General features: G+C 40.5%; 1 protein-coding gene across 1 annotated transcript; it reads right to left on the bottom strand.

Annotated features, from left to right (window-relative positions):
• Window positions 1-3,881: 3,881 nt before the first annotated feature.
• Window positions 3,882-7,293, bottom strand: TOMM5 (translocase of outer mitochondrial membrane 5). Its single transcript, XM_053568506.1, has 2 exons — window positions 7,078-7,293; window positions 3,882-4,242 (listed from the first exon to the last, which is right to left on the bottom strand). The coding sequence occupies exons 1-2, from the start codon at window positions 7,196-7,198 to the stop codon at window positions 4,208-4,210; spliced, it is 156 nt and encodes a 51-aa protein (XP_053424481.1). The 5' UTR covers window positions 7,199-7,293; the 3' UTR covers window positions 3,882-4,207.
• Between the last annotated feature and the right edge of the window lie 6,064 nt (window positions 7,294-13,357).

Genomic DNA, 13,357 nt, shown 5'->3' with positions numbered 1-13,357 from the left:
ACAGTTAACATTTACCAAATGTCAAGCAATTGTGCCAACTGCTCTATTTGTATTTTCTCACTTAATCCTTACAACACTTTCAAGTAGACAGATGTTTCTATTATTCTAATTTTACAGTTGAAAACAAGATTTAGAGAGGTTCCCTTGGTGAAAATCATTCACCTTGTAAGCGTTGAAGCCAGGACTCAAAATCAAGTCTGCCTGTCTTTAAAACCAATATTCATGTGCTATATATTACATCTCTTTAATTAAGAAATAGATAATGTTACACAAAACCACAGGTTCTGTCTAGGTCAGCGGTTCTCAACCTATGGATCCTGACCCCTTTGTAACAATGAAAATACATCCTGCATATCAGATATTTACATTACAATTCATAACAGTAGCAAAATTATAGTTATGAAGTAGCAACAAAAATAATTTTATGGTTGGGGGTCACCACAACATTAGGAACTGTATTAAAGGGTCGCAGAATTAGGAGGCATTAGGACAGTTGAGAACCACTGGTCTAGGTGAAAATGGTGGATAAGCACATATATCTACTTAACTCCTTTTTGAACTCCTATTAAATGAATGTAAGGGTTTCTGTTTTAAGGTATAAACCTAAAAGTACAGATGAAGAGAACAAGAAGCAACATGAAAAGCTAGAAGCTGGAAAATAGACCAGAAGTAAACTAATGTAGCAGACTAAAGAAAACTGAATTCTAAACCAGTAAAGGGAAGAGCAAAACAAACAACTCCCCTATCACCATACAACCAAATTTACATCATAGAATCTCTAAAAAGGCCAGATACATGTGCTTTCATGTGCCTCTGGAACCAGAAAGTGAAGGGGTAGACACTTGAGATTAAGAGTCTCATGCTCTACTGACTGAGCTAGTCAGGTGCTGATGGCGCAGACACTTGAATTGGTTCAAGGTTTAAGTAATCAGATGCAATTCTACACAGTCAAGCAGCCTCTCTTCCTCAATGCACTCACTAAATTAGAAGTTTATTTTCTGAAAAGGGTAAATAAAGGATATCCAGATTGTGGGATACCAGGCAATTTAGGCAGAAATAGTGTACTCACAACACAAAGACTCGGTAAATGAACATTGGTTATAGGTAATGATGTACATACATCTTTCTGCCTTGGGCCTTACCACAGACCTCTTTCCTTACTTAACTCCCAGAACCTTGGCAAGGCCTCATTCTTCACCTGGGAGACCAAAAAAAAAATCTGTCTTCTCTAAGCAAACACCAGTTCAAAATGAAACTAGAGATACTGACATAAAAGTTCTCTTAACTACATGGCCCAATAGACAGCCCCTTAGCAAAGCTTAAAATTAACATGCTCCACCCACTCAGGGCCTGTAATCAACGTTAGTTCTGCATTTTTAATCTATTTTTTTAGAGATGAGGTCTCACTGTTGCCCAGGCTGGAGTGCAACAGCATGATCACAGTTCACTGCAATCTCAAACTCCTGGGCTCACGAGATCCTCCTACCTCAGCCTCCTGAGTAACTGGTACTAAAGTTCATGCCACCACACCTGGCTAATTTTTCTTTTCTTGTAGAGATAAGGTCTTGCTATATTCTCCAGGATGGCTCTGAGCAGCTCCTAACCTCAAGCAATTCTCTCACCTCAGCCTCTGGAATTACTGGGATAATAGGCATGAACTACTGCATCTGGCCTGTCTCCTATAATTAAATACGAGCAGACAACCAACAATTACCAGATATGCTAGGAAAGCATCTAATATGAAAGTAACAAAAGCAACCAAAAGCAATTTTAGAGAAAATAGACTGGAGGAAAAAGAAAACATCGAAAGTACTATCATTCTGCAAAGAGGGGAGCCAGACAATAGAAGAAGAAATCATAAAAATCCTCAAAATTTCTGAGAATTAAAGGACATAAGTGTCAACTTCAAACAGGTTCACCAAGTGCCCAGCACACTGAATTAAAATAAACAACAAGGGTTGCACCTGTGGCTCAGTGAGTAGGGCACCAGCCCCATATACCAAGGGTGGCGGGTTCACACCAGGACCCAGCCAAACTGTAACAAAAAAATAGCTGGGCATTGTGGTGAGTGTCTGTAGTCCCAGCTACTCAGGGGGCTGAGGCAAGAGAATTGTCTTAAGCCCAGGAGTTGGAGGTTGTGAGCTGTGACGCCACGGCATTCTACTGAGAGCAACAATGTAAGACTCTTTTTTTCTTTTTAAGAGACAAATACCGGGCGGCGCCTGTGGCTCAGTCGGTAAGGCGCCGGCCCCATATACCGAGGGTGGCGGGTTCAAACCCGGCCCTGACCAAACTGCAACCAAAAAAATAGCTGGGCGTTGTGGCGGGCGCCTGTAGTCCCAACTACTCGGGAGGCTGAGGCAAGAGAATCGCCTAAGCCTAGGAGTTGGAGGTTGCTGTGAGCTGTGTGAGAATACGGCACTCTACCGAGGGCCATAAAGTGAGACTCTGTCTCTACAAAAAAAAAAAAAAAAGAGACAAATACCAAATTATGTCATCATGGAATATAAGAATACTAGGAACAAAAGATTCCTGTGTCTCAGGAAGAAAAAATTTAGTCCCACAAAAATATCAGACATCAGAATGGTTTCCGATTTCTTAGCAGCAGTACTGAAAACTAGAGGCCATGCTGCAATGCCTTAAAATTCTGAAGGAAAATGATCTGCAACCTAGATATCAATCAAATGTTCAGTCTAGCCTGGGGCAGTTCAAAAGGCTCCAGGGAAGATTTTATTCAAGGTGAAACAGAGTATGGAAGAAAGCTGGTGATTACGAGTGATTTAGATAAATAGTAGCTTAACAGATATAGCAGAAAGTTCACAGAAAACTAAGCCTAGGAAAAACAAAAAGATATGCCAGAAAAGAAAACCACAAACTGAACTTATAATCCTAATGATATTGATCCAGTCAAATTTACACTGGATTGTACACTGGAAGGAAGCAATGACAAGTAAAAAACTGAATGTAGCTGTCTCTGAGAAGGTTAAGGACTACCCTTTGCCCCCACCAAACTCAGAGAACTATTTCCTTTTAAAATACAGCATTTTTTCCTTTGGCAGTATTTCATATACTCAGCATCAAGCGGTAATGCTGCCTTTCACTAAGATTGCTTGTCAATAAAACACATACCTGGCTAGACACATACCTGTGGCTCAGCAGCTAGGGATCCAGCCACATACATGGGAGGTGGCGGGTTCAAATCCAGCCTGGGCCTGCTCAACAACAATGACAACTACAACCAAAAAATAGCCGGGTGTTGTGGCGGACACCTATAGTACCAGCTACTTGGGAGGCTGAGGCAAGAGAATCGCTTAAGCCCAGGAGTTTGAGGTTGCTGTGAGCTATGATGCCATGGCTACTCTACCAAGGGCAACAAAGTGAGATTCTGTCTCAAAAACAAACAAACAAACAAAACCAACAACAACACATATCCACTTTATCAGGATAACAAATTCTCAAGTCTAAAACTCAACTTAATTGTAGCTTGTAATAATATCCTAAGGGTCTCATGGGTGATTGATGGTTTGCAGCAAAAAACAGGATAAGAAAAATAGAAACCAGTTCAGGCATGGTGGCTCATGCTTATAATCCCATCACTTTGGGAGGGTGAGGTAAGAGGACTACTCGAGGCCAGGAGTTCAAGACCAGCTTGGGCAGCAAAGCCAGACCCTGTCTCTACAAAAAATGAAGAAAAAAAAAAAGAAAGAAACCAAATTTTACAAAACTTGTATGTTTATTAAAAACTAACGGTCCTGTGCTTAAATGTCCTTGTGGTTATGTGTTAACATCTGTAAAACATACATAACTAATTATAAGGGACTCCTCCCAAATACACTCCAAACAGAAGTAAAAAGGTCAGCAGAAATGACAAGACAGTGCCATTTCAGACACAGTTCCCTTATAATTAGTACTTGCTTGAAAACGGAGTTTGACATTATTTACAATCACAGCAACATTCACAGAGGCCAAATATCACAGGCATAAAGGCACACCATGACCACAAGACATCTTTTTATAATTCCCATATAGTTTTATATTTTAGCTATGAAGGTCAGTTACCAGAGCCAAACTTGCTCTTAACAAGCAGAATTTTTATGTCCCCTCAATCAAAGTCTCTCACACCTTTCTGGGCCTATTCATTTGCAAACAGGAGTAGAAACTGTAACCAGGTTCTTCATATCACACATTCACATGTGATATCCAATCTTCATATGCTGTCCAATTTCTTTAAGATAAAAGGAGCTGAAAAACAAATAAACCTAAAATTAGTTTTCAGATCTATCGGGCCACAAGCTACACTATTATATGACTGGGGGGAAAACAGGTTTAGCTCAACACATTTTTTTAAAAACAAATTCAAGCGATAGCCAATTCTCTGACTGTACAATCCAGCATGAAGGACACATTGCCTTCCGAGGCACTCCATTCCACTTTCAATCAGCTATGATTGTTATAAATTTCATTCATGGACTGTGTAAAATCTTTTCTCCAGGTAGTTCTCCTCTTGGTGCCATAAAATATAAATCTGATTTTCTTTCAAATGACGACCCTCTACCCTGGTAATTTATTTTAATTGTAAAAGGAATGAAATTCTAAAGGAAACAAATAGGCATTTTTTTTACCTTTACAGACTCATCTGAAAGGTAGAGGGTAGTGAACCAGAATAACAGAACATCTATTTTGGTTTTCTCACTGATTAGCGATGTATCAGTTATACACTCCAGATCACATCTGATAAAGTTATTATGAGATTCTGATAAGATGGTATTCATACAAATGTATGGAAAACTAAGAAGTGCTGTCATATAGATCTAAAGAATGATATTGTCCTGGGTAAAATTGCTGTGGCCAGAAAAGCTGTCAGAATGACCTTCTTTCTCAACAGTCATGCTAAGAGAATATTTTAATATTAAACTGAAGATACTGAGATCTGTCAGAAGCTGATAAAGTCAGCAGTACATCTACTCTTTTATAGCTGTTAATCAAGAGAATAACATCCATCAAATTATGAATGGGTAAACAAAATGCAGTATAGCCATACAATTAAATCTTATTTAGCCATAAAAAGGAATGAAATTCTAACATATGCTACAACATAGATGAATGTTGAGAACATTATGCCAAGTGAAATAGGCCAGATACAAAAGGCCACATGTTTTACAATTCCATTCAAATGAAACATCCAGAATAGGCAAATCCATGAAGAAAAAATAAATAAATAGTTGCCAAGGGCTGGAGAAAGGGGGAAGTGGGGTGACAGCTAATGGGTATGGTGTTGTATATAGAATTGACTATGGTTATGACTGCACAATGCTGACTATGCTAAAAGCCACAAGTACACCTTAAATGGGCTTGCAATTGTATAACATACATAACTCAATTCAAAAGCAATAATAAACCAAATCAAGCTGGGTTCAGTGGCTCATGCCTATAACCCTACCACTTTGGAAGGCTGAGGTGGGAGGACTGATTGAGGCCAGGAGTTTGAGACCAGCCTGAGCAAGAGCGAGACCCCAGTTTCTACCAAAAAATAGAAAAATTAGCCAGTGTGGTGGTGCACACCTGTATTCCCAGCTACTCAGGAGGCTGCGATAGGAGAATCACTTGAGCCCAAGAGCTTGAGTTTGCTGTGAGCTACAAGGACACTACTGCACTCTATTCTGGGCAACAGAAAGAGAGACCCTTGGCTCAGTGCTCGTAGCTCAGTGGTTAGGGCACTGGCCACATGCACGGAGGCTGGCTGGTTGGAACCTGGCCAGGCCTGCTAAACAAAGGAACAAAAAATACCCAGGCTTTCTGGCAGGTGCCTGTAGTCCCAGCTACTTGGGAGGATGAGGCAAGAGAATTGCTTAAGCCCAAGAGTTTGAGATTGCTGTGAGCTGTGACAGCACAGCACTCTCTTGAGGGAGACACAGTAAGACTCTGTGGAAAAACTTCCCAAAATGTGGAAGTTACAAGAAGCTGTGGAATGATGATGATTTGGGTTTTTCTGTTCTCCAAGGCTCCCTCTCCTGGGGAAACAGAGTAATACCACAGTGAAAGAGGCACTGAATAAGAGTATGTGTGGCATGGGTGGCTCTGGCTCTGGCTCATGTAGGAAGGCTCATCATCCGACATGAGCCTTCTATAGGATGATGTTGGTATAGCCTTCATTTACCTGAATCATCCCTACTTTAACTCCAGACCAACCAACAATATACAGCATAGAACAACGAAAAGGATACTGAACCGGGAATGAGGCAGGGGTAAATCACTTCTGAGATTCACATAAGTAAAATTACGAAAGTGATTTATAAAGGTACTTCCAGCTCCTACATTCAGTGTGCGTGTAACTGTGAGACCTTGCGTAAGTACCCTCGAAAGGTGAGTTCTCATTTGCAAAAGAGATATTAAGAATGTTAGGCTCTGCCTGTCAAGAACAAGTAATCTAAGTAACTTTCTGCTAGCTGTAAAATCAAATAAAATCTCAGACATTTGCATTAATCCTATAGACTGATACTTTCCATTCCCTGAGTGAGGCGCTGGCCCCATATGCCGTAGGTGGCGGGTTCAAACCCAGCCCTGGCCAAAAACTGCAAAAAAAAAAAGCAATTTTTACTTCACCTTCTATACACAGAAAAAGAAATGAAACATAACATTTTGGATTTCAAATGTCAGCCCTGAAAAAATGGAACCGGATAATGAGTTAAGAGCTCTGGATTCTAGGTCAACATTCAGTGAAGGGGTGAATGACCTTGGGCCACCCATTTCCCTACTCTGGTATTGTTTCATTGACTGCAAAACGAGGACTTGCTTTGGGAGCTATCCCTTGAAGCTCTTTAAATTCAAGCGAACTTACTGCGCGGAAAGCTAAAATGATTAACTACGCTCGCCAGGCCACCACGTGGCCCTGGGTAACCCCTACCCGCAGACCCCAAATCGCACATAGGCCGGTCGCTTTCGATGTGCACGCCCCTTGTTTTCCCGCGACCGCTCGGCTCAGTTCCTCAAAGGCCCCAAGGGCCCACGGGATAGAGTCGGGTGGGCGGTATTGGCTAGCTCCCTCCTGGTCTCAGGGTTACAGCCCAGGACACTCACTAACTCGCAGCAAGGCCACATAGATGAGGAAGTTCCGTATGGAAGAAATCACATCCTCACGCATCTTCCTTTTCATCTCCTCCGGATCCAGCTTCGGCGCAAGGCCCTCGATGCGGAACATCGCAGCTTTAACTCCTTAGGTTTCAGCTGCCGCCCTCAGCTCTTCTCAGTGGCCGCCTCGCGCCCGGAACTCTGCCCAAGCTCACTTCCTGTTCCCACGTCTGGCTTCCACCCTCTGCAACGGAAGCCTGCGAGAGACAATCCGCGTCCTGACCGGGGCGATCTGGAGAAGGGCGGCCTGAAGGGGGCAGCAGCAATCTTAGCGACGCAGACTCACGTTCCTCCTAGTTTCTGTAATCTCTGGCTTGCCAGGACCGCTACGCTGCCAAGTGCTCTGGAGGGGACTGTACGCATGGCTACCACCGTAAATAATGATAACTAACATTTATTAAATACTCCGTACAGTTGTACTCCATGAATTAGATATTATAATCTTCATTTCCTAGCTTAGAAAATTGAAGCGCAGAGATTTTTAAAACCACAATTTGCCCAAATGTGCTTTAAAACGTCTCAGGTGTAAAAAAGTATGGAGTAAAAGTGATAAAATGATATTAAGAACTTATCTAGTCATGAGTACATCATTTTTCTATCTTGAAATTTTGAAATTTTACGTGATGGGGCGGCGCCTGTGGCTCAGAGAGTAGGGCGCCAGCCCCATAAACCTAGGGTGGCGGGTTCAAACCCGGCCCCAGCCAAACTGCAAACAAAAAATAGCCGGGCGTTGTGGCAGGTGCCTGTAGTCCCAGCTAGTCGGGAGGCGGAGGCAAGAGAATCGGCTAAGCCCAAGAGCTGGAGGTTACTGTGAGCTGTGATGCTACAGCACTCAACTGAGGGCAACAAAGTAAGACTTTGTATCAAAAAAAGAAAAAGTAAATCTGAAATGTTATGTGATAAATTAAAAAGACGAAGGTGATAAAACTTGCCCAAGTTAACTGGTAAATGGTTGAGTAGGGTTTTGTAACTAGTTGGGCCTGTGGAACCCCAGAGACAGTTTTTTTTGTTGTTGTTGTTGTTTTTTTTTTTTTTTTTTTAACATTTTCCATCTTTTTGCTGCATTGTCATTTCTGGAGTTAACGTATCCTTACAAATTATTATATTGGCCGAGGGATACAGATGTATAAAATGAGTTTAAATCTGATCAACATTTTACAGAAGCTGAGTGCCCTAAAATCTAAAGTCATTCTGTTAGTGCTGTGCATGGGTAGAGTTCTAGTAGATAATTACAATGTCAATTGAATTCTCTTTCCCCTGCACCCTACTGCTCCTCTGTTAGCCTTTAACAGTGCCTGCATGGATAGATATCCCTGCAGTCAGAAGATAGCAGTTTTATGCAACCGGATTTCCTATCACAGAATCATCAAAACAAGGTTAGTAGGCCACTGCCCCAAGTTACACATGCCAACAAGCCATATATAATTCTCGCACATGAATCACATGTTTGCTCACATATTTGAAATCAGAATGTTCTTTCTTGACTGCACATTGCATAACAACAATAGACTTGGATAATTTAAAACAGTAACTTCCTATGGTAGTAACTGATAATAATATTAAGCATTGTCACCCACCTTCCTGATTGACAAAATGTAAGACACTAGGGCAAGAAAGGGAAATCACGTTCAGTCAACCTTTAATAACCTCTTACTTCTATAATTCCTATAGTGGAATAGCAGAGGCAGCTCTGGAATAGGAGGAACTGATTCCCAAGGAAATAGCCTCCAACCAATCCTTCTAGACTATTTAGAAACCATATCCTATTTTGGAAAGCAGCAGGGGCTGTGGAAAGAATCTGAACAGAAAGACTGGAGACATGATCTCTAGATCTGGCAGTTCCAATAACTAGCCATGTGTTAAAGGACAAATCTCTGATTTCACTGCAACTCCATTTCTCTGTAAATGGAGGGTACATGATTTACTCTGTTGTAAAGGGAGGGCATGCTTAGATGCTCTTGAAAGTCTCTTTCATTTCTCACAGTCAATATGTTTTTAAAAACAGTCTGTGTGTTTTTAATTCAAATTGTATCATCTAAAACAGCGGTTCTCAAGGGTTCCTGTCGCAACCCACAGGAACTGTATTAAAGGGCCGTGGCATTAGGAAGGTTGAGAACCACTGACCTAAAACATTCTGTCCTAGAATGTATGGCTATCAAAATATCACATCATCAGATGTGGTCAGACATTAACACAGCCAGTGTGTGTGTTTTCCATGATGGGAAGAATCTAACAATAAGGCACATCTCATCTTTCTGAATAGTGAGGCAAAACACATTAGGAAGAAATGAATTCTTATTTTTTTTTTTTTTTGGCCAGGGCTGGGTTTGAACCCGCCACCTCTGGCATATGGGACAGGAGCCCTACCCTTTGAGCCACAGACACTGTCCCAGGAAAAAATGAATTCTTACTATGTGATTCTAGTAACTTAGGCCCCCTAAAGTTAAACAGTGCATGTGGAATTATCAATTTCATTTCTTTACTGAGATGCTTTTGAGTAACTGTCCTGGATTCATAGGAAACAAAGAGGGGATGAATTAGCTAAAAATCATGTTTCTTAGTGAAAAGAACAGATTTTCAGCCTTTGAATTTTATTCGACCAATGCTAAATTAAAAGTGGACCTTTTTTACCTGGCAGATGATGTCATAGCAAATGGCTGGCCTATTAAATGGCAACATTATTCTCATTGTTCTCATAACAATTCTCTTAGAAGGGTCTGGTGCTTGCCTCACTATGGAGATAGAGGAAGGTAGTGAGGAGCTATGTCTTGGGGGAGGAATTGGTTTTGGATACAGTCTAGAAAGGAGAACCATTCCTGTCTCAGGAATGTTCATTTCTGTAGATTCTCTCATCCCCTTGCATGGTTCTTCTAGTTATAATAGAGGAAACTCATTAAAAGTAAGTTCCTGTTGGAGGGCTTTAACAAATGCTTATTTGTTTGGTGTGTAGGTGATGGTATTGTCCAATTACACTGAGTTTAGCCGAGGCAAATGGAGAGAACATACTTCAGGAAGTCCACACTGGATGGAGCTGTTTCACATCCTGGACCTCTCAATGGGATGATGAGAAGGCAGGGTCTAATCTTTAAAGTTGCCTACAGTTCTAAAGTGTCATGATTCCGTGTTCATCTTTTCTGTTTTCCTATATAACCTTGAACTAAAGACTAAGAGCAATGTATTTACTGTGATTTGCCATGAAAGGCAAAAAGTATGCACATATAATTTAATATTGATATTTGTATTATTTAGTCTGAACACAGAGAAAATGGCAGCTGATGTCATAGCCTATCTTGTTTTCCATTCAGGTCCCAAGAGGGATTAAGGAGCCATTTCCTTTGCCTCGACTTCCCAGATACCCAGATAGTACTGTACATAATCATTCAGAGAGTACAACAGACCCATAAGAGAATTAAGTGCTTTAATTTCCATCACTAGGGAGGAATTTATAATTGCAAGGTCAGAAAGTGACTAATGACTCATGACTGAGGAATAAACCCAGCATAAAATCATGGGAATTTTATGATTCCTAATTCATAGGGAGCCATGGGCTTTGAGTATTGTTCAACCCCTTCATTTGACAAATGAGGAAACTGAGGCCCAGAGGGAAGCTAGTTAGGTACAGAGCTAGCTGGGACCAGGGTAAGTCCCTGGCCTCCCAGTTTAGCACCTTTCCCCATCATACCTTGCTGCTTTTGCTACTTCAACTGTGAATATTCTCATGGACAATCCTCCTCTCAAAGGTAAGGAAATTGGAAGAATAGGATGTTGTTAAAATTCAATTTGGGAGGGATGGGATAAGGGTTGGCTACGGTTCAGCAGTAGGCTGAGGGCAGTCCTTTCCACATTTCCACACTCATCACCAGTAATTAATCTAGACTGTGTTATTATCCAGCTTTACACCTCTTCTTCCTCGTTCCTTCAGGAGATGAATGTGGCCTGGAATTCCTAAAGTAAGCTTGACTTTGAAGTCTATTCAGGACCCAAGATGAATGAAATAAAGTTCTGGGCAAAGAAGGGACACTGGACTCTCAATAAACGTTGTTCTGTGATAGATGCTAACCAGACCACTCACTTAGCAGAGAGGATAACTTAGTTTTAGAAATTACTAGCCAGCAACAGCTATCTTCAGGAAGAAGGGACTTTAGAACATTAAAGGAGGGGTAGAATTTTGATAATCTTCACCTCACTGGCATTCGCTTTCTATAATACCCTGTTCTCTGTTCTAATTTTTAGGACTTTGTTGTCTGGATGATTCGTGAATATTTGCTGTCTTGACAAGTGGACTAGAAGCACTTAAGTACAATGAACATGTCATCACTCCTTCTTTAATCCTCAAAAAAACTGACGACAGGTGTGTATATGTGGTGAAAACTCAGTAAGTATCCCCGGAGTGAATGAATGACTTTCATGTCTACTAATGTTTAGAATTTAAAAATTGATGGCTTTATTAGGTTGAAAGGAAATTGCCCCCAAAGAAATTTACCCCCAATTCTACATAATATTTTTATATAGTTACCTCTTTTCTCTCTGTTTTTGTATAGCTTAATTATGTTTGATTAAATAAAAATTATTTTAAATGTTAGTGTCTTATAGGCAAAGTCAAAGAGTTAAAGTTAAAAGTTAAAATTTATTTGTGTTCATTTATTTATAGCAATATAATTATATAAAACTCATATCTTTTTTTTTTTTGAGACAGAGCCTCAAGCTGTTGCCTTGGGTAGAGTGCCGTGGCATCACAGTTCACAGCAATCTCAAACTATTGGGCTCAAGTGATCCTCTTGCCTTAGCCTCCCAAGTAGCTGGGACTATAGGTGCCCACCACAACACCCGGCTATTTTTTAGAGATGGGGGGGTCTCGTTTTTTTTTTTTTTTTTTTTTGCAGTTTTTGGTCGGGGCTGGGTTTGAACCCACCACCTCTGGCATATGGGACCGGTGCCCTACCGGGGGTCTCGCTCTTGTTCAGGCTGGTCTTGAACCCGTGGGTGTCTCGCTCTTGTTCAGGCTGGTCTTGAACCCGTGGCTCAGGCAATCCACCCACCTTGATCTGCCAGAGTGCTAGTGACTCTCTCTTTTTTCCAAGGAAAAAAAACACTCTCTGGCCAAGAATGTAGGTGTTAGATCCCTAGACCTTTTGGAACTACAAAGAAGGGAATAGGAGATTTTGTGTGTCTTTAGGAGACATTTGGTTTCTTGTGCTAGAAGTTATTATTATTTGCAGCAGGAAGAGTAAAATGTGCTAAGGGCTTAGTTTGTATTGACGTTATTGAGAGCACATACTAATTTCTAGCCGTTTTCCCTGCAGAGGTCAGAGTGTTGATTTTGCAACCACTTCCATCCCATCCCCATCATACAAAAAGTATACATGTGTGTTATAAAAATGTGCTTATACAGCTGGGTATAGTTTCTTGGTTTTCCATAAAAATGCAGTATCTGTAGTATAATAGTTGCTCAATTAATATTTATCAAGTGAAAAGAGAGGAGGAAAGTAAGAATCTTTAATTGATCAAATGATTACAGATCCACCTCCTATACTGTTAGTTTGCTGTCACCCCATGTCAAGAACCCATTGAGAAAGTGTGAAGTGAGTGCCTTATTTCCAACCTCCATGAGAAACTAAGATAAGGCTGCCAGTACCCATTATCCACACTCTGTTCTCATTCTTTCAGGATGACATACCTGCCTCATTAAAGATCAAGTAGAATACTCCCTCTTCTCATCTTAGAAAAGAGCTTTATAAAGGTAAAAATACATTTTTTGTTGCATATCAAAGTTAAATTGCTATACATTGTACAGATTGTGAATAAAGAAACATGTAAATCTTCTCATTACATAGTATTTAGAATTCATTTGGGGACAGTAATGGCCAGGGCTATTCAATGTGTGAAACCTTCTTTCTTTTTTTTTTTTTTCCAGAGTACTAAATACCATGGAGTGGGAAATATACAGTTCTTTTGAGGGCTGCTGAATTTAGAATCTGAACTGAGATTTTTCCAGCAAGTTGTAAACCCCAAAATGGTTTTTTCTTTTTTTTAATTAATATTAAATCATAGCTGTGTACATTAATGTGATCATGGGGTACCATACACTGGTTTTATAAACAGTTTGACACATTTTCATCACATTGGTTAACATAGCCTTCCTGGCATTTTCTTAGTTATTGTGTTAAGACAATTATATTCTACATTTACTAAGCTTCACATGTACCCTTGTAAGATGTACTGCAGGTGT

Source organism: Nycticebus coucang, chromosome 2 (genome assembly GCF_027406575.1).
Source record: "Nycticebus coucang isolate mNycCou1 chromosome 2, mNycCou1.pri, whole genome shotgun sequence".
NCBI lineage: Eukaryota > Metazoa > Chordata > Mammalia > Primates > Lorisidae > Nycticebus > Nycticebus coucang.
The sequence above is the reverse complement of the archived record's forward strand: the minus strand, read 5'-3'. Positions and strand labels throughout refer to the sequence as shown.